General features: G+C 37.5%; 3 protein-coding genes across 6 annotated transcripts; 1 reads left to right on the plus strand and 2 right to left on the minus strand.

Moving 5' to 3' along the window:
* Positions 1–257: 257 nt before the first annotated feature.
* On the minus strand, positions 258–1,463 carry Uch (Ubiquitin carboxyl-terminal hydrolase). Of its 2 annotated transcripts, none has more exons than XM_028320565.1 (2): positions 1,232–1,463; positions 258–1,152 (listed from the first exon to the last, which is right to left on the minus strand). In XM_028320565.1, the coding sequence occupies exon 2, from the start codon at positions 1,141–1,143 to the stop codon at positions 451–453; it is 693 nt and encodes a 230-aa protein (XP_028176366.1). In that variant the 5' UTR covers positions 1,144–1,152; positions 1,232–1,463; the 3' UTR covers positions 258–450. The 2 variants fall into 2 exon arrangements, with proteins under 2 accessions (XP_028176366.1, XP_028176367.1); XM_028320566.1 differs by having other exon boundaries at positions 1,303–1,410.
* A 296-nt stretch (positions 1,464–1,759) lies between these two features.
* On the plus strand, positions 1,760–5,534 carry NKAIN (Sodium/potassium-transporting ATPase subunit beta-1-interacting protein). The gene is made up of 5 exons (XM_028320558.1): positions 1,760–2,024; positions 2,110–2,247; positions 2,884–2,964; positions 3,271–3,523; positions 3,609–5,534. The coding sequence occupies exons 1-5, from the start codon at positions 1,971–1,973 to the stop codon at positions 4,334–4,336; spliced, it is 1,254 nt and encodes a 417-aa protein (XP_028176359.1). The 5' UTR covers positions 1,760–1,970; the 3' UTR covers positions 4,337–5,534.
* Positions 5,535–6,397: 863 nt separating this feature from the next.
* Positions 6,398–20,024, minus strand: Asph (Aspartyl beta-hydroxylase). Of its 3 annotated transcripts, XM_028320554.1 has the most exons (18): positions 19,915–20,024; positions 19,681–19,788; positions 19,414–19,602; positions 19,205–19,314; positions 18,451–18,834; positions 18,153–18,374; positions 15,113–15,263; positions 13,455–13,597; positions 12,982–13,090; positions 11,184–11,261; positions 10,918–11,010; positions 10,677–10,825; positions 10,264–10,603; positions 9,401–9,498; positions 8,240–8,474; positions 7,630–7,735; positions 6,835–7,545; positions 6,398–6,598 (listed from the first exon to the last, which is right to left on the minus strand). In XM_028320554.1, exons 2-18 carry the CDS (start codon positions 19,730–19,732, stop codon positions 6,448–6,450), a joined length of 3,321 nt encoding a protein of 1,106 aa, XP_028176355.1. In that variant the 5' UTR covers positions 19,733–19,788; positions 19,915–20,024; the 3' UTR covers positions 6,398–6,447. The 3 variants fall into 3 exon arrangements, with proteins under 3 accessions (XP_028176355.1, XP_028176356.1, XP_028176358.1); XM_028320555.1 differs by having other exon boundaries at positions 19,681–19,993; XM_028320557.1 differs by lacking the exons at positions 18,153–18,374; positions 18,451–18,834 and having other exon boundaries at positions 19,681–19,989.
* Positions 20,025–20,054: the final 30 nt, after the last annotated feature.

A 20,054-nucleotide genomic window follows, 5' to 3' on the forward strand; every position in this document is an offset into this window, starting at 1 on the left:
CCTTGGATATAGAGCACTAAAACCAAAGTAATAAAGCTACAATTCTCCTTGGAGACTGAGACTTGAGAGCTAAAGGGCAGTACCAAGGTCAGACTGTGTAACCCAGACAGTTATATTGATTTTATATTAAGTTTGGGGTAGCAACAGATTTTCTTCATGTACCTTGGCTACCCACTAATTGGCTTTAAAATGTAACTCCTATTCTAATTTAATTACTTATTAACTGAAGGGTAGTAAAGATGAAAAATAACATTGTACACATTTCAAAGTATCAAATGCCTTTATTAATATCACAAAAGCTTGCTCTGCATAGCTTATTAAAAGTATCAAATATAAATTAGGTTTAAATTAAATAATAATGAAGCTTGAATATCCAAAGCATTAAAAGCACATTTAATATAATATGTTGCTGCACCAGGATAGACTTGCTGTATCAGTCACATTTTATGTTTAGTCGGATGCAGCCAATGCAATGACGGTGAAGCGCACTTCTTCAGGATCACGAGCCATAAATTCCTTGCAAATTTTAGCAGCACTTTCCAACAGTGTATCTGCAGTAGTAGGACCGTGATTGATTGGAAAAGCTTTACGGCCATCCAATTCATACAAGACTCCATCCTTATGTATGAATGTAATGAAATGATGGTTTACTGGATCTTCTGCACTCGGAGTGTTAGTTTGACCCTCTTGAGCTAACTCCTTGTGAGCGTTAATGATCCCTTCAGACTTCTCAAGCAAAGTGCCGCGGGCAGCGGCATCCAAACTCTTAGCTTCATCTAGAAACTTCTTCATATATCCATCTGCCAGTTCAATTTTATCAGTATTGTTAGCAACACTGTGTACGAGAGCTACTGTGCCACAAGCATTGCTGATATTCTGCTTCATGTAAAATATATCACTAGCTACTTCTTGGCCCTTTGACAGAATTTCATTTTCTTCTTTTTGCTTATATTCTTCATAAGCTTTGGAGACAGGGAAAAGAAGCATCACCGAGAGAACAGGACGCGGCACCCAGGAAAGCATTTCAGGGTCTAATCCCATCACATCAACAACACTCCAACTGCTGGGGACTCCTAATTTCTGGAGAAATTTGTTCATCACTTCTGGATTAGATTCTAGGGGAACTAATGTTTCAGTCGCCATTGTAGAAGTCTAAAATGAGAAAGAAAAATTAGAGGTTACCGGTATAAATTGACATCGAAAACAAGTAAGAGGGTATTTAGATACGTACGATTTAAACTACTGGTAATATAATTGCGATGAAAATACAAATTGATTAGACAAGACAACTGAAAAACGCACCGGTGAAGTGATGAACGGAGAAAATTGTATTGATTTGCAATTTTTTCCTCAAGTCAAAAACGAAATATCATGCCCACTATTTGAACGTTCGTTCCAATATTCAATGACAATTCTCACAGAGATTGTCGATAAAAAGGTACGTGCGCATTGGCTTAGTTTTAACTTTGCTTTGTACCCACAGATATGGATTAGAGTTTGTACCTTACCATTTCGCGCACCGATTATAGAGAGAGAGTATGTTTTTCATAAAGCGCTGTGAATATTATCCGCGTCGCCTGCGCTGAAAGCCGGCGGCGCTCGGGGCCGGCCGGCACCATAACAAACAGAGATTTCTCTCTGATAACAAATCACAATAAAATTTCAAAGCTCATTGTAAATAGCTCAATTAACGAAGACATCACTATAGTACAATTCATTCTATTTTCTATTCATTCAATTGAAAAGTACCTTTCTGTCAATGTCAATCACACACGTCATTCAATTTCATTCATTCATGTGATGCTGAAAAACGGTCTTGTTGTGTGACTGTAAATCGTAAAACTTTACACGATTTTGAGATGGAATTTAAAAGATAACTCAAGAACTTTGAATGAAAAATGGTGTTTTGTAGCCTAATGTCTAGAGACGTATGCAAATATTCCGGTTCGTAGGTTCTAATTTCTATAAAAATGGCTGTGTGTGGTCTTAGAACAGTGTTGTTGATCGTTTGTGTTCTCGAGTTGGTAGGTACATTTTATTAATTATTGGAAAAGATTTGCATAATGCAAGGGTGTGCTATTGCCTAAGTTGATTTTTTGTTTGTTTCAGATTGTTACCATTCAAAGACAAGTGTTTGATTTTTTGGGTTACATGTGGCTGCCCATAATTGCAAATTTTGTTAACATAATCCTGATAATTTTTGGTTCTTTCGGAGCAGTACAATATGTCACGAACTATTTGTTAGCTGTAAGTAGAAATTTTGTTGTAGAAAATAGGAAATTTTATTATGTTAGCTAGCTAGCTATGATCCTGTTTTCAAAACTTGGTCCCATTGACATGATATTTACTGAAATTCTTTGTACCTATGGTTTTATTGGGAAATCATTATTAATTCCTTTTAACATCAATAATACAGACATAACTTTATTTGAGAATGAGAATGTTGCTAATAAGAAATAATAGACCATGACCTCAATAAGCTTTGATTGAAGTATTGATTGTTTTCCTTCAATCATAATTAACTGTTATTATGAATATGCTTAGTTTTGTATCTCTAACAAATTATTTATGTTTTGTTTTGTTAAGAATTAAGTTTAAAGACTGAATATAGGTTGCACTAGATAGGTGTACAACCACTTGTACCTTACAAATGTGTCGCTATATGAAATGAGTACAAATAATATTGGTTTGCACCACCAATGCATACAGGAATAATGTTAGAAAACAATTTTGATTTAGAAAGTAAATTAAATGTACCAAAAGTAAAATTTCATTTATTTTATAAAAATTAAAAGATCCTTTAAAAAACCAAAAGTTTGACTTTTTAAGTTATGAATTTTTAATAATTTATGTAAGTATTCATAACAAACTATCTTTTCACAGTATGCAATATGGAGTTTCATGTGGCTAACCTGGAATGTTTTTTTAATTTGCTATTATCTAAATCTGGGTTCTCTGAACAGGGTAAGTCATTATTTATTTATTTATTTCTTTCTAAGCTTAAGCCTATTATTTTATGTTTCCTTAAGTGTATAACAATAACTAGCTTCCAAGTCAATGAGTCAACTTGTGACTCATCAAAACATAATGCACACTAACTACACCAAGTGAACACCTCATTATTGAATAAAGAAAAAAAGGACTGTAAGATTCATACATAACCTATTACTTCCCAGGTGTTTTTAAAGATTATTTTTATAAGAAAAAATTATGCTAATAATAATACTTTGAAAATAATGGTATTCCTGTAACATTTTGTATTTTGAACAGGAAAGCGGTTTATTATCTTTGGGGACTGATAGTGTCAGTTGGTGGGAATGGAATGGCTGGGGATGTCAGCCAGTATGGGGTGAAGCAGACAAACCTAGCACCTGGAGGCCAACGCGAGTAGACGGCTGTTTTGTTCAGTGGCACGACATTGAACTTGCTCAATCAGCTGTGGCGGCGGCATTCACTGTCATCGCTCTGCCCCTAGCCATACTCGTAGCTGTTCAGTCCTACAAGAAGCGAAAACCTATGTCTGGTAAGAACAGTTCTAATCAGATTAATTATTTTGGTACTCTCTCATTTATTACAACTAAATTCTATGTCATGCATTGTTTTTGCAGATAAAGGAACGCTGTCCCGTCGACCGGTGTATACCATAGAATTGAGCCCCACTGAAACGACAGTAAGTGAAAGTTCTTTGAAGCCAATGACGCCGCGTCGCGTGAAGAGGCGCTCGGGCTCGCGCGGAGCCGGCTCGTCGGTGCGTCGCTCCCGGCGCTCGTACAGAAACAATGGGTACTTAGCTTCCACGGCTTCATTGCCGCGAGAATCTAAACCCTCTCGTCCGACGTCGGCGCACTCCTCATATTCGAATTTCCACGCCGCCCGTCCGGCTTCCTACCACGCCACCGAGAGAGAAGCCATATCGAGGTCGCAGGACGTATACGATCCTCCGCCGCCCACGGAGTCCGTCCCCATCATAACGAACAGGTACGACACGATTCGCCGCATAAACAAGAACGCAGGATACGACGTCGCCGGCCCGTACAACGAGCCCAGCAGGGGATACGATTCGTCCAGAAATTACGAAGCGAACAACGTTTCGCCGTACGAAAATACGAATCGGGGCTACGAAACCGTGCCTAATTATGATGGTAGGGTGGAATCAGTGCCGCCTTGCGAATCTCCGTATGGGGCTGGAGGTTATGGTGTTGTGAGCGGGTACGGAGGCGGCGAGGGCGGCTGGGAGGCGCCGCCGCCGCCCGCGCCGCCATACAGCGCACGCGCCACGCCGCAGGCGCCCGGCCCGCCCGCCTACCAGCCGGCTAATGACGGATACATGTCTTAGTAAAGATACTTAACTCAATGTGCCTTTTCCAGTGATGTTACTTCAATTTGATAGACATAGTTATTTATACAAACACCTTTAGCACCAGTATGCTAAAGGTAATTTTACATGTAGATGTTTTCATTAAGATGTATGTGATATGCATGAGACCATGGAAATGTACATTCCAAATCTAGCAAAAGTTTGAGAATTCTAAACTTATAACGACTTGGTACATTCCTTGCTTTTATATTTTTGTACTAATACCTAGTTAGTTCTGAAAAAATATAGCATTATGTTATACAATTTGTATCTTTTTTTACTTTGTTACTGAGCATTTCTTGCTTGCTCTTTTGTTGTATGTTAATTGGTACTAAAATAACACTTATGAATTTTATATTTAAGTAAGTGTACACCTATATTATCACATTTGTACTAAAGAATTACTAAAGTCATTTTATTGCATACTGTATGAAATACAATACTTTTATATGTAAGTTAATAGCTTTAAATTTTGTATTTTTTTACTCTAAATAGTTTGTAAGTTTCTATATTTTTTTATAAAAAAGATCNTGAAGTCGATTAAAAAGATCATTTGATTATAATTTACGCCAGTTTGCTGGGTGGAGTCTTTGAACAGTTAAGAAATGATGATTTAGTTTTTAGTCTTGAAAAAATGCGTAACGGTTTGACCGTTTACATTAATGTCTTTAGATTTTAAGCTATAAATATCTAAAAATGAATTAATAATGTCAATCAATTTCTTAACTCAGCACAATTACTGAATGATTAAATTTTCTATCGAGTGCCTTATGCAGTACTTAACTGCAATCTATAACTGAAATAATTATTATGATTTTCAGTACTCAATCAATGTGTTTTATAAAAAAACAATATTATTTGTTGTACCACATGGCTAAGTTGATAATGATTAAGTTTTCTTGCCATGTAAAACCTCACTGAGACTATTTTTAAGTATAGTTTAGACTTTAGATAATCTCAATTGTTAACTTTTCCGTCCACGATGGTCACGACTATGGTAATATTAGGACTATGAATCTCACTATGTGTGCGCAGTTTCACTTATTAAATCCACGGACCAACATTGTATTAGCAATTAGAACATGCATAGCTTTACTAGACTCGTATTAAGTTTACGTATGTACAGGTTATATTTGAGTTAAATGTTGTTTATGCCAAATATACACCTATTGACTTATTTTGAATTTTATTTTAACTATATGAACTATATCCTACCTTTTACATCAAATCAGGGAAATATCAGGTGAACTATAAAATTATAAAGTCAATTTTGGTTCGAGCATTGGAATTATATTTATATAATAAATAAATGTAACATGAAATTGGACACTTATAAACAATAATATTAACAATGATAGTAAAAAATATATCACAAATACCTATTGCTTAAAAATACTGACATCACATTCATAACATGACAAAATGCAATCTTATTTAACTGGTTGAAACAACGCAGATTAATTGATCCTCCAAGAGGCAATTTTTCAATCATATAAATTTATTAACATTTTACAACCATACGCCCATATAATGTTTTTTGAAGTCGACAGTTTTCATTTCATAAAAAGCTGCAATCGGCTTTAGACTTAACGCAATAGAATAACAGTTAAAAAAGAGCTGACACAACTGAATGTAAACAACACAACTATCTTATAAATTCATCAGACAACATGCATTAATTTGGTATCTGTGACAATAGATTGTGGAAATGTGCGCACGCGCACATGTATCGCAGGAGGAAGTTACGAGTGCCAATATGTCTGGATAATACATGAGACATCCAGACGGATAACACAGAAATAGTTCTTGCCCGTCACTTAAATCATCGTTAGTTGGCGGCAGAGAGAGCTACTTGTGCCAATGTGTTTGAATCCGAATCGCATATACCTAGTCCGAGCCTTATCGAATTCCACGCGCTTATTATCCGAGGCTTATCGAATTCCGCACGCGTGTAGTCCTCGCAATATTGAATATTTCACGCTTGTAGTCCTCGCCTTACCGAATTGCGCTTCTGGACCGAACTTTATCGAATATTTCACGTTTGTAGTCCTCGCCTTATCGAACGTTTCCTGCGTGTAGTCGCCGCCTAACTAAATGGCGGGCAGCTGCCGCCTCTCCTTGGCCGTGAGCTGTGGGTGCCACACGTCGACGATTAGCACGAGACGCGCGCGCGTGCCGTTGTGCCATACCTCGTGCTCGAAGCTGTCGTCGAACAGCAGAACGCGGCCCACGCTCCATTGCCTGTTGAAGATAATAAGACTAATTATAATACAAAGACTAATAAAAATACAAGGTGGGGTTGGCAAAATCTTGACAACAAACTCTGAACATTTTTATTTATTTTTCTGTTTATAAGATTGTTTATGCACCAGAGCCAAGTACGGTGCTTTTCTCAGAACATTTTTTGAAGAGACATTTTGGGGAGAGACCAATTTCTTTATTACATAAAGTACATATAATAATTATTATAATTTTACCTGATTTCCTTATCCACTCTTAAATAGGTATCTTTGGTATTGCTCAGCCCCAAATGCATCCTGAGCCGGCAGTTGGTAGGGCCGACGTGCGCTCTGACGTGAGTTCCAGGGGCCATTAGGCTAAACTTGACCTGCCCTCTGCGACATCCTGCGGCAGCCGGCTCGCCCTTGATTATAGCACAAGTAACCGGCGCGCGCTTACACCTATCCGGGATCTCTTGACCCCGGACAAACAAATCCAACTGCGACCATTCTCCCTTCTCCTTCAATCCTTCCTTCTCTTGTTCGTACAACGCTTTTGCCGCTTCTCCTTCTTTTAAGATCTCTTTCCATGATTTCTCCAAAGCCTTTGCTAGGCGCAAGTAAGGCGTGTCTTCTACGTTCCACCACGGCGAGCCTTTTAGTCTCGGCACGTTGTATAGAGACCGCTGGGAGGCCGATAGGAAGTGTCCCAGTTTCGCACCGCGTTCGTGCACTTTATGCGCTTCGTCTGGTCGACCTAGCAACAGCAAGGAATCGCCGTAATGGTAGTAGAACCTCGGTTCGTTGGCGGCACCTGTGTCGCCTTCAAGCGCTTTCTGGAAAAGTTCTACGGCCTTTTCGTAATTATTATGTTGCGTCTTCAACACAAAAGCGTAATGCGCTAATGCTATGCGATCGTCGGGCCAGCGTTTTAGCGTTTCTTTTAAAACTTGTTCTGCCAAGTCAGCTCTGCAAGAAATAATAATAATTTTATTTATACACTGTAACGTCTATAAGTTAATCAATTCAGGGTTTGATGATTAACTAAAGTACCTGTTAGCCATGAGAAAAGAGATCGTAAGGTTGTTTCGATACGAAGGGTCATTCGGAAATCGACGTATCAGCAATCTATAAACCGGTTCAGCGCTTAAATAATTTCCTGTAACAAAAGAAAACGTAATTCAATATAAATAGATTCCTGAATACATTTTCAGGAGTTAGCATGAATAATTATTATTCTTGGGATTGCCATGTAGGTACCTTATTTGTGACCATGAAAGTTTAAAACAATATAGGAGTTAGTATGATAGAAGTGCTAAATCGCTGCGCGGTTCAAGAGGTGGAATTGTGTAAAGCAATCGTAATCATTTGACAGTTCATAACGTACGATTATTCAGTCGAACGCTTTGTATAAATAACTGACTTTATCGTACGTTATGAACGTTAAGGTGGTATAAAAANAAAAGAAAACGTACTTCAATTTAAATACCTATACCATTACCGAAATCTTGTTTCATTCTAGAATTAAGTGTATCTAGATACATTTTTACAAATCCTTTTTCATGAGTTTCACACAATAGGAGCGCTAAATCGCTGCGCTGTTGAAAATACTATCAGCTAACTATTACTATACCATTATTAGTTAAAATATTATAAAAATTACCTCTAAACTGTATTCTGTCGAGCGTTCTGCCCGTGACTTCGAGCAGTTTCTTGTCGGAGAGGCGTTCGTTCATCTTCAGCAGGTCGAGGTAGGCCGTTATAGCGCGCGTCAGCAGTCTGTTGTCGCGCTGCGCTTCAGCCGCGGCGTCGAGCGCGCGCGCGAACACGTAACGCGCACGCGCGCTCGCTCGCAACTCCGGCGCCGCCGAACGCTCGCCGGCAGAACTCCACGCGCCCTCGTTAGTACACAACACACTCACGCAAACGCTAACACACGTGCACGTACGGAATCACGCTTGGACCATTCGGGAATGGAATAAGAGCGACTCCACGGATCTCCATCTGGATTTCCTCGTACGGTTCCTATATTATACTAGGGGATGAAATCGTCCGAGACTCGTCGCGGAGGGACCGCGCGGGGTGCGGGCGCGGTCCCTGACACGGCGACGCCGCGGACGAGTTATGTAAAAATGGCACAACGAGCTAAATATGATATGGGTGAGTTAGATGTAAATTAAAACGAATTAGTCCAGCCAGTCCTGGAATGAACAAGCCAAATTATTAGGACGAGAATTATTTTTTTGGCGGACGACGGCACATCAAGTTGAATATAAGTTCTTATGTTGCTGATAAGTTCTACTTTGCAAAAAAAAAAATTTGGCCTGATGTGCTGTTTACTGTACGTAATGTCGGTGTATTCTCAGTTCCAATATTATTTTTGTAATACAAATAACATTCTTAATGTGGTATGGCAAGTCATTCTACGCATGCGAATGCTTAAGCATTACAAAGTTATTTTGCACACAAAACGTATTTATAGCATGCATGTTATTTTCAAACAATGCGCATTCATAAAACAGAATACACCGACATTTTTAATTACCTACCTACCAATTAAAACGGGTATACAATTATCATACATTTTCAGTCTGAGAAGTGGAAATTGAATACTGAATGAAATGAACTACATCTTCATTTGGTAAAAAACAAGGAATCAAAAATTAAGTTTACTTCTCTGTTACTCGACAAAGGTGAAACGACGATTTGCTACATCATTCTTTTTAATTACTTTTTAGCTGATATTGCATTTGATAACAAATGGAGTATGAATGAAAACATATTAACGGTATTTTACCGCTATTAACAAACGTTTAAAACTTACCTGGCGGAGCTCTCGTTCCGCGGAGTCCAGCTGCTGGCGCCAGTAAGCGTCACTGGGCTCGCCCGGCCACGCGTCATCTACGCTGTTGCCTCCATCCTCTAGAAAGATAAACGCATCATGTTACATTATGAAATTCAATAGTTGTGTTATTTCGGTTGCCTATTGTGCCTAGCTTGATCCTAAATGAAGTAAAAAGAGTAAGAAGAAAATAATGATAATTATCATACACTAGCGGCCGCCCGCGACTTCGTACGCGTGGATCCTGTTTTACCTGTGGTTTTACCCCCTTTTCCCGAATTTTCTTTGCTATAAACCTCACGGAGCCCGAGACCTTTCCAACGAATGCAAAACCGTGGAAATCGGTTCGTGCGTTCTGGAGTTATAGCGTCAGGGAGGAAAACCCGACTTATTTTTATATAGTAGATGATGTTTACATATTGAAGTTTTGATCGATATAATGCTTCAATGATTGAGAGTGCAATGTAATTATTTTCTAGCTCATGGATCATCGGTCAGTTAAGTAATTTTGTCTCCACTGCAGGAGTAAGACTGACCCTCTCTAAGACTCCAAGGCAAATGGACTTGCCTACACTACACTATTTAGGAAGGCCTGATGTTCGCATATTTGTCGCTTTTTACGACACCCACGGGTACATGAGGTGGTTCTATTCTACATTGCCGGAACCACACGGTTATCTAATATAGCCACTACAACATCACGATTAATTTAAAAAATATGTACAAATTAGGAAATACAATACCACTCACATGTTAGTCAAGCCAACGGATTATGTTAATAGGTTAATTCGGAGCATGCAGCGTGGCTAGTAAGCAAACGCACACACGGGGCCAGTCGTGTTTACTGTGTTTTTGTCCGGGTCTCTCTGGCTCAGGAAGCCTCCCGTATTTGGCTTCCAGGCGGCTTAAGAGTTCAGCATCATCAACATCAGATATTTCTTCTTCATCATCTTCTTCCTCCATTTCATCTTCCAATTGCTCGTCGCCAATAATTTCCACGTCATCTGGATCGATTTCTTCTTCCGATTCCGGCTCGGGTTTCTTCTCAGCTACTGGCGCGCTTTGTTTGGGGATTTCTTTCTTCGGTACAACGATTTCTTCTTCTTCCTCTTCTTCTAATTCTTCGGCGGGCTCATCCTCGTCGCTGTATAGTTCTTTGTCTTTCGTTGGTTCATCAATTACTTCCTAAAAAATCGTAATGGATGAGATACAATACGTTTTTGTTACAATAACTATGTAAATAAAAATCGCGACTTACTTCGTCTTCTGACTGTTGCTTTTCTTCGTCATCTTCCTCTTCTTCTTCGCTTTCTTCCTTTCTAATTGGAACTGATCTAATAACAGGAGTCATTTTTTCAACTACCTTTTCTATAACCGGCTGCGAAACTTCCTCAATGATTTTTCTCACTGAAATTAAGGAGAATCTTAGCCACTTGTCGTTTTGACAAATATTTCAAAATCAAAAGTACCTATATCATATAAAAATCTGGTATCCGTACCGGGGGCAGAATGTTGTTCTGGCAACAAAGTCATACGGCGGTCTATAACGGGTGTCTCTTCTCTACTAGGTTGTTCCTCGCTTTCTGGTGTATCTGTTGTGTGAGTATAATAAAAAATACGTAAACACCTATTCATAAAACCAGCCATAAAATATTATCTAGAGTTTCACTAATTGAATGTCTCAAAAAAGTTACTGTATTGTATTTTAACGTTATTTTAGCAATTTTTTGAGGGTTATATTCAATTTTGATATGCGTATACGCACCGCGCGGGCGCGTGGCGCGTCGCATGACGGCGTGGGTTGCCACCAACAGCGCTCCGCCCACAGTCAGCTTCAGCCACACTGCAACACACGCGCTTTGCTTAGCACAACCCTAATATTCTACACATGAGTGGGGCTTACGAAAATTAACCCTAATACAATATCTTTGGAACTAATTTTGAATGAAGTAATAGGGTTTTAAGATTACAGTATCAATTTGATGTTGATGACACGCTTAATATTAATTTTGAAATATTATACGTTAGACGGAGCCAATCTTACGTCATCCACGCTTTTCTGATTAATAGAAACCGCCAACTTACTTAAATAAGTACTCCCGCGATCATGAGTATGAACAATTCTAAACGTAAAATCGACCTTCAATCTCACGCTGAATTCAAGAAATTCATTATTTACGGGTTAATCGCGGCAAACAACTTCTGAAGATTTTTGTATGATGCCGATAATTTATGAGTCAGTGTTCATAATATAAGCAGTGTTTGACGACATAGAGCAGGTTTCACAAAAGCAAGTGAAAAAATACTGAAGCGGTTTTAAACAGAGACTACACACCATGGCGTGCAGAAGCTGACGTTCATACTCGTGTCTGTTAGCAACAATAAAATTATTAACGGTTGTACTCGTAATTCAAATAAAAAAAACTTTTCTCTATTGTAGAGGTGTACTTTTGAAATATCGAATAATAATGTAATTAATTCTTACAAGTAGGGTCAGTGTTTAAATACAACTAGACAAGTAAGTTCCTCCCGTAAGTGTTTGTCAAATAAGTTCTAAGAGCCGAAGTTAGCGAAGACACCCTATATAAATAAACCAGAAAACTACAGTACAATCATTATTCAACAGATTGTTTACTTACCCTTTATTATATTATCCATTACGAAGAAAATAAAAAGCAGACTGGGCGAAATAAAAGATATTAACGTATAAAAGAATATTTATTTTTACAGATTACTGATGAGATCATTAGATAAGTAAAGTTATTTTTTAGTATCAGAGCCATACCGTGTGGGTTTTACAGCAAAGAGCAAAGCTAAGTTAGTTTTAGAATGTGCATAATATTATTAGTATTTTTTTCTATTTGCCATAAATTAATGATAAAAAGAAGAATATAATTATTGTAATTTCCCAATAAATAAATAATATGAATAATAATACCGGAATAGATAAAACCCTTTATAGGTATAAATACTGAAATTCAACTCAATTTTAGTGCAGGTTTTTCCATGTTTTCGGGCTAAATGACGCTCAGAAGTCAGAATTAAAATCCAACTCAAGAATATTTTCAAGCCTGTGATTGGCACAAATTATTGAAATTCAACTAATTAATATAGAGCTCTCATCGACTTTAGGCCATTATTTTATGACAGATTTTTTAGATCTTCCGATTTAGATCCAGTTATTAAAGAAACTAGCTTTCTGCCCGCGGCTTCGCCCGCGTGGAATTTTGTCTGTCACAGAAAAACTTTATCGCGCGCGTCCCTGTTTCAAAAACCGGGATAAAAACTATCCTATGTTCTTTCCCGGGACTCAAACTATCTCTATGCCAAATTTCATCAAAATCGGTTGCGAGGTTTAAGCGGGAAAGCGTAACAGACAGACAGACAGACAGACAGAGTTACTTTCGCATTTATAATATTAGTTGGGATTATCCGAATACTTCATTAGAACAGACAACACAATAGTAAGTGGACATGTCATACAAGCACAAACAAAATAATATTTATACAAGCAAGCAGATAAGAATTAAAAGCATGCAGAAAAATTAGATATTAATACTCACTATGGGAGGATTGCGCTTCCTCCTTGCGGAGTTCTTCCTGCCTCTTCTCGTATTCCTCTTCTTCAGCTAGCGTGTCCGGAGGCTGCTCAGAAGATTCTTCTTCTTCCACCTGTAATTGTATGAAACGTGGCTTAGGAATCGAATAAAATAATTAAAGCAAAAATCAAATCAAATAAAATTTTTGGCATTTCACAAAACTTTGACTACAACCCGGTCGAGTTAACTGCGCATCTGGCTGCATTGAAGTCACGTCGACTTTAAAATTATTAAATTATAAAAAATGTCGTCAACATAGCCCACTTTAGTAAAATGGGAATTTTCCACTTCACGTTTTTACTGCTGCTCAGGATCTACAGCTTATCCGCCAGTAAAAAAACCAACCAGTAGAAGCCATGTTTGTCAAAGGTTTGGATCCTTAAGGAAATTATTGGAAGAAAATAAAAGGAGTCATATTTCTCTAAGTTATTGTGTACCTCTACTAATGGTTTGCCAGCCGGAACAGTGATACGTTCGATCGGAGGCTCGTCAGTGTCATCAGCTTCCAGGAATTCCTCATCTTCTTGTTCAACGCTGTTATCTTCATCATCAAGTTGGTCGTTATCAGCGGAATCATCACCTATAAATGCAAATACAAATTTCAAATGATTTTAATAGTCTTTGACTGTGGGAACCATAATGAGTATCGTTTGTACTCTAATTGTTATGTAACACTGTTTTAAACTAAATTTAAGTCTTCTTTTTCTTGTTTTAAAAGTTTTGGTTTTGTTTTAAAAGACTAACCAATCGGACCAAGTCATTGTATTTAAATCTTAGTTGAGGAATCACTGGCTACTAAGATACAGGTTGTAACCTAGTTTAGTAGTCATGGGACCCCCGATTATCATGCCACTTTTTGTAACTTTTGCATAGTAATACATGCATAATGTAACTTTTGGTTCAAATAAACGTTTTTATTATTATTATTATTGTTTTTCTACTATGTTTCGTAGTCACGGTTTCCGCTGGAACCCGGTTTAATGTCGTTCACGGGCCGAAGCCAAGTGAACAGCATTTTTTGAAATTATGGGGTTTGTTCGCTTTGAAGGAACTTACGAACTATCCTGCAGGTGTTCAAAACAGCAGCTTTCTGAAGAAGAGTATATGTGTAATCGCGTAGGTTTAGTGTTCTGAGTGACTGTGCTAATTGTGTGGGTATAACACCTGTGGCTGAGAGGACGATTGGAACTATCGTCACTTTTCTCAATTGCCACATGCGCGTTATTTCATCTTTAAGATCGACATATTTAGATAACTTTTCAGAAATGGTTTTTTGTACATTGTGGGTGTTGGGTACGGCAATATCGATAAGCTGTGCAGTTTTGTTAACTTTATCTACTATTGTGATGTCAGGTCTATTGAAGTGAACAGTTCTGTCAGTTAGGATGGCTCTATCAAAATAAATTTTATGTGTGCGGTTTTCGAGGACAGTTTCCGGTTTATATTTGTAGTACGGCATTACAGGGTCTTTGCTTAATTTGTATTTGTGTACGACGAGTTGGTGGATAATATTAGCGACTTGATCGTGTCTGTGCTTATAATCTGACTGAGTTATGGCTTTACATGATCCTGTTATGTGTTGAATTGTTTCGGGGGCGCTATTACATTTACGGCAAATATCAGTGACTGGTAGTTTCATTATGTATTTCTTATAGTTCCGTGTTTCGATGACTTGATCTTGAATGGCCATAAGAAAACCTTCTGTTTCTGGGAAGAGTTCACCTCGCTTCAACCACTCATTTGNTTACCGCTCTTGCTCGTCGACAATCTGAATTATTTTTATTAATTTGATGTTGGTACTAAAGTGGGCAGGCCTCCTACTAGGTGGACTGACGATCTGGTAAAGGTCGCGGGAAGAGCCTGGATGCGGGGAGCGCAGGACCGTTTATTATGGAAAACCTTGGGGGAGGCCTTTGTCCAGGAGTGGACGTCATTTGGCTGAAACGAACGAACGATTAAAGTTACGTTTAATGAGTGTACAACAACCGAAATATGTAACTAAAGGTGAGTAAATCGCCATCCTGTATTTAAATCCTAAACAAGTAGTTAGTCTCCTGTCCCATATAAAAGTAACCAATCATTGTTAATATGTTACCATCATCTCCTTTGTCGTCGTCATCGTCCTCAGGCAAAGCTGGTAGTTCAACGGAGATTGGTTCTTCATCAGGGACTTCTTTTTCAAGTTGCTCCACTTCCACTTCTTCATCAGACTCGTGTTCATCGTGTTCTTCTTCTTCATCATCATCCTATTGGAGAATATTGTGTTAGTGTTCGTATTGTTTACTATTATTATGAAGAGAAGTAACTAAATTACANCTCATTTGATGCTTTAGTGTCAACGTGGTTCTGGCTAAGATCTTGGTAGTGTCTTCCATGGAGTGATTTTCTTGACCATTCTAGCAGTTTCGTATTTTTGTCTATTTGTGCTTCATTCTTTTGAGTGTTTCTATCCTTTAAATTTAGTGGTGTTAGTTTATCGTCATTGTTTACTATTGTATCGTGTAGGCTAGAGGTTTGAGCTTTTTGATGAAAGAATTTCCTTAAGTTAGTTAATTGCTTCGCGTGTAAGTTTAAAATATCAATAAGGCTTCGCCCTCCGTCTACTCTAGGTAAAGTCATTCGCTGAATGCAGGACCGCGGGTGATGTTTTCTGTGTCTAGTCATGCTTGTGTGGATGGTGCGTTGAAGTGATTTTAGCTCTGTCTTTGACCACTTTATTATACCAAATGAGTAGGTGAGGACGGGTATGGCGTAACTATTAATTGCTTTGATTGTATTTCTTGAGTTTAGTTGTGATGTCAATATTGTGTTTATTCTGTGTTTAAAAGTTTTTGTTAGTAAAGATTTCGTGTATTTGTGCTCTATTAGTTTTGATTGGTTGTATCCTAAATATTTGTACGTCTCATTTTCTTCCAAGGATGTTATCGTTTCGCCCGATGTCATTTGATAATGGTGTTGATGGGGTTTTCCTAATTTAATTGAATTGATTTTACATTTATCTATACCAAATTCCATTCTTATATCCTGTGAAAATTTTTCTACAACAGTTGCTAATTCCTCTAGATCATGTAAACTATCTGCGTAAAGTTTGATGTCGTCCATATATAATAAGTGATTTAATTTCTCCTCAAAATGGTTAGTCTCTCTCTCTGTTACATTATGAGCAAAGCTGTATCCTAAATTCTTCGAGTTTAAAATATTAGATAACGGGTTTAAGGCTAAGCAAAACCACAGCGGGCTAAACGCGTCACCTTGGAAGATACCTCTCTGAATATTTATTTCATTTGTGTATTGTAGGACTCCTTTATCTGATTTGAATTTTAAGCGTGTGGACCATTTTTGTACTATGTTTTGCAGGAAAGATCTAATTACCGGATGTATTTTGTATACTTCTAATACTTTCAGTAACCAGCTATGCGGCACGGAGTCGTTGGCTTTCTTGTAATCAATGTACATGCTAAAAAGGTTACTTTTCAGCTTTTGGACTTGTTTAAGTATCACGGAGTCGATGGTTAGTTGTTCTTTGCATCCTCTACTAGCTTTCCTACAGCCTTTTTGTTCTTCTGCTAGAATATTGTTTTCATTGATATGTTTGTATACGATTTCTGTTAAACACGATGTTATGATTTTATATTTAGTCTGTAAGCACGTTATTGGTCTGTACTTCGCCGGGTTAATGGTGTCTGAAGAGTCTTTGGGTATCATAAAAGTTATTCCTTTTGTTGTATAATGCGGTATAGTGTCAGGATCTTTGATGAAGTCATTTATATAATTAAGCAGATATGTATGTATATGTGTAAACTTTTTAAGCCAGTAATTATGTATGTTGTCTGAACCTGGGGTTTTCCAATTGTGTTGTTTATTTATTACGGTTTGAAACGTGTCCCAAGTAATCACTTCAGATTCCATTTCTCGTGCATTTCTGAATTTCTCTTCTTCTGTTTGAATCCACGTAGCTTCACTATTATGTTCTACCGGGTTCTCCCATAGTTGAGACCAGAAATTTTGCATATTTTCAGGTAACGGTGTAGCGACAGGAACAGATGGTCGGACTTCATTACGGTTTGTTGTCGTTAGGTTACGATAAAACTGCTTCTCATTGTTGGTGAACTGGTTATTTTGTGATTTCCGAAGTGTGCATGCTATATATCTTTTTAACCTACTGCTGTAAACGGAAAGTTTTTGTTTTAGTGTATCGAGAAAATGTGTTAGTTGTGTGTTAGCTTCCTCGTGAACTGTGTGTACTTGGTGATGTGACAAAATTTCATTAACATGTGCTACGAGTTTTCTACCTCGATTTCCTTGAATATATTGGGTTAATCTACCTATTTTTTTCCTTAACTCTTGGATTATTATTATTATTATTAAAATCATTACATTCGGCCATCCGACACCGTGATGCCTCCCGGCATTCACGTCTAATAAGGATTTATTCTAAAATCATTAATATTACTTTTCAAAACAATGTGGAGCATATAATTATATGATCAAACGAACTTACCAAGTGAAGTTCGATCTGAATTATCCTGTTTTCGCCGAAGAGATTTATTTTACCGTGTAGTACCCATGTACGACAAGCCAATCCGCACACAATATTCAGCGTAGTAGTAGTAAAAAACAAAAGAGCGGGCAACCCCACCCCTACCACGCTGTGGGCTCGGTGTGGGTATTTCTTCGGAGGCAAAATTTTCGATGTCTTTGGGTATAGTTCTGTAACCAACTAACAAAATGGCATGCAATATTTTTTTTCGTATNAAATTACATTTCAAAGAATATTATTGTCAAATAGATAGCATGTATTGTCACATTAATACGTTTGATTTAAAGACACTGAAGATTATTAATATAATATTGGCAACAGTATTGCCATATCAAATAAACTAATAGACACAATTAATCCAAGTTCAAAACAAAAAGCATTTTTCTATAAAATTTTTCTACTGTAAAGTTTTTAGAAATCAATGCCAATCACAACGCAATAAAACAAGTAGTAATATTCTTGCAGTACAATATACTATTAGATAATTAATCAATAGTATTAATTAATTAGATAAAATAAGCTTTAGATTTGTTAGTGCCAATCAAATACAAAATCTGTAGTTTTATAAGCGTCACGCCATGTCATTTTTGAGCACCTCATTATTATCTTCTTTGTTATCATCATAATTTTCTGCACTTTGGTTTGTGTCTTCATTTTCATCATTGTCTTGTTCATCATTATAATCTATTTCATTCGGTTCTGTATTTTCATCATCATCATCTACTTGTTGTAGGTCGTCATTGTTATCATCACCTTCATCAGCTTGATATTGATTGTCGTCATCTTCAAACGAATCTTGGTGTAGTTCATCTTCATCCTGCTTAATGTGTAAGTTAAGTAAAATTTATAAAACAAAAGAAAAAATGTTTAAGCCATTTAAAAACGAATACCACCTCATTATCCTCGTCATTTTCATGATCATCATTTTCATCAGCATCACCATCTTCGTCATTGTCACTTTGTTGATCTAGTTCATCATCGTCTTGTAAAAGGTGCTCATCATTATAATTTGATTCATCGTCATCTTCATCACCATGATCTTCTTCATCTTCATCACCTTGTTCATCGTCATCATCATCACCATGATCGTCTTCGTCTTCATCGGCATGTTCATCGTCGTCTTCATCACCATTTTCATCGTCGTCGTCATCATCTTCATCACCATGTTCATCATCATCGTCATCAGCATGTTCATCATCGTGATCATCATCTTCATCCGCGTGATCTTCTTCACTGACATGATTGACGTCTTCATCATGGCCATCATCATCATCATCCTATTTTTATTACAATTGACATGTACTTTTTACATCTTCATAATTTGTATCATATTTACTGACATAGGTACATAATGTATACTCAATAGAAAAAATGGATAGCAAAATAAACAAGAAATCTTTTACCTACATACTCTTTTTTGATACTACTCCAATCAACTCATAACTAAATTCTTATTAGACAAATAAATAAATCAATAAACTCCTATCAAAATCAGTTCATTTGGTCTCCACTGCAGGAGAGCAACCCTCTTTTTAATTTCCCAGAGGCAAATGGATGGATTTTGCTTCCAAGCTAAATTAAATTAATTATTGAAACTGCCAAGTCTGATTTTCCATAAATATTAAAATGGACCAATATACTACTTACATGGTGATTTAGTTCTAAAGTGTGTTCATCATGGTGATCATCCTCAGGAGCATCCTCAAGCCAACCCTCTAAGACACCAGAGTACCGGGATTCCACAGAATTCGCTTCCACTGAAAATTCCAGACATTTAGTTCCTTTGTCACAAGGCTGCTTGACGATTTGCTTTCAATAAAATTGTTTAAAAGATATGAAAGCAATAGTATACTCACATTCCGATAGGCCTCTGTTTTCCAATATGATCAATCCAATAAGTGTGACAAGTATGGCTAGCAAAGAGAAGAATATTATTTTAGCGCACCAGTGTCCACCCGTGCCATGGTCGTGATATGAATGCATAAAGACATCTCCTTCGCCGAGCGCCGCCGCCGTTCCACGAGGCTCCTCTAAGCTTAACTCATCTGAAATAAATGAGCCAGATTTATTTCTGCCCAACTTTGATCAAATTATTTTTTTCAAGAAACTGTGGGTATGTTTACCTTTTTTTCTTTTCTTATCTTTGCGCTTCCTTGGCTGTACGTCGCCTGACATTATTCGGCTTGAACTGGCGCTCCAAGCGACAGAGATCCACTTATTGTTTCATAACCCTGTGTAAACAATGAGTTACAATACAATGAACTTGCAAATAGTACGACACGAGACGAACAAGGATCCAAATGCGCAATTTTCATGAATAAAGGACACTGGCACGTTGTAATTTTAAAATAACCTACGTTGGGAAGTCTGTACCGACCGACACAGCTTTTCTTGAATTTATTTTAGATTTTAACCTAAAAATAACCGCCAAAGACAGCTGAGAAGGTAGGTATATAATAGTGATGTGACTTCAGCGACTTACGATTTGTCTTGATCA

The sequence above is a fragment of the Ostrinia furnacalis genome, unplaced genomic scaffold (genome assembly GCF_004193835.3).
Source record: "Ostrinia furnacalis isolate ACB-3 unplaced genomic scaffold, ASM419383v2 OfSCF7395, whole genome shotgun sequence".
NCBI classification, from domain to species: Eukaryota; Metazoa; Arthropoda; class Insecta; order Lepidoptera; family Crambidae; genus Ostrinia; species Ostrinia furnacalis.

Bases quoted from the DNA above. Each gene is read 5' to 3' on its own strand.
- Uch (XM_028320565.1), bottom strand. From the start codon at position 1,143: ATGGCGACTGAAACATTAGTTCCCCTAGAATCTAATCCAGAAGTGATG.
- NKAIN (XM_028320558.1), top strand. From the start codon at position 1,971: ATGGCTGTGTGTGGTCTTAGAACAGTGTTGTTGATCGTTTGTGTTCTC. The intron at 2,248-2,883 runs GTAAGTAGAAAT...ATCTTTTCACAG, and splicing joins TCACGAACTATTTGTTAGCT to TATGCAATATGGAGTTTCAT. The intron at 2,965-3,270 runs GTAAGTCATTAT...TATTTTGAACAG, and splicing joins ATCTGGGTTCTCTGAACAGG to GAAAGCGGTTTATTATCTTT.
- Asph (XM_028320554.1), bottom strand. From the start codon at position 19,732: ATGTCAGGCGACGTACAGCCAAGGAAGCGCAAAGATAAGAAAAGAAAA. The intron at 13,598-15,112 runs GTAACATATTAA...TTGCATTTATAG, and splicing joins CGACGACAAAGGAGATGATG to GTGATGATTCCGCTGATAAC. The intron at 9,499-10,263 runs GTAAACACGACT...TTATCTTTCTAG, and splicing joins GAGACCCGGACAAAAACACA to AGGATGGAGGCAACAGCGTA.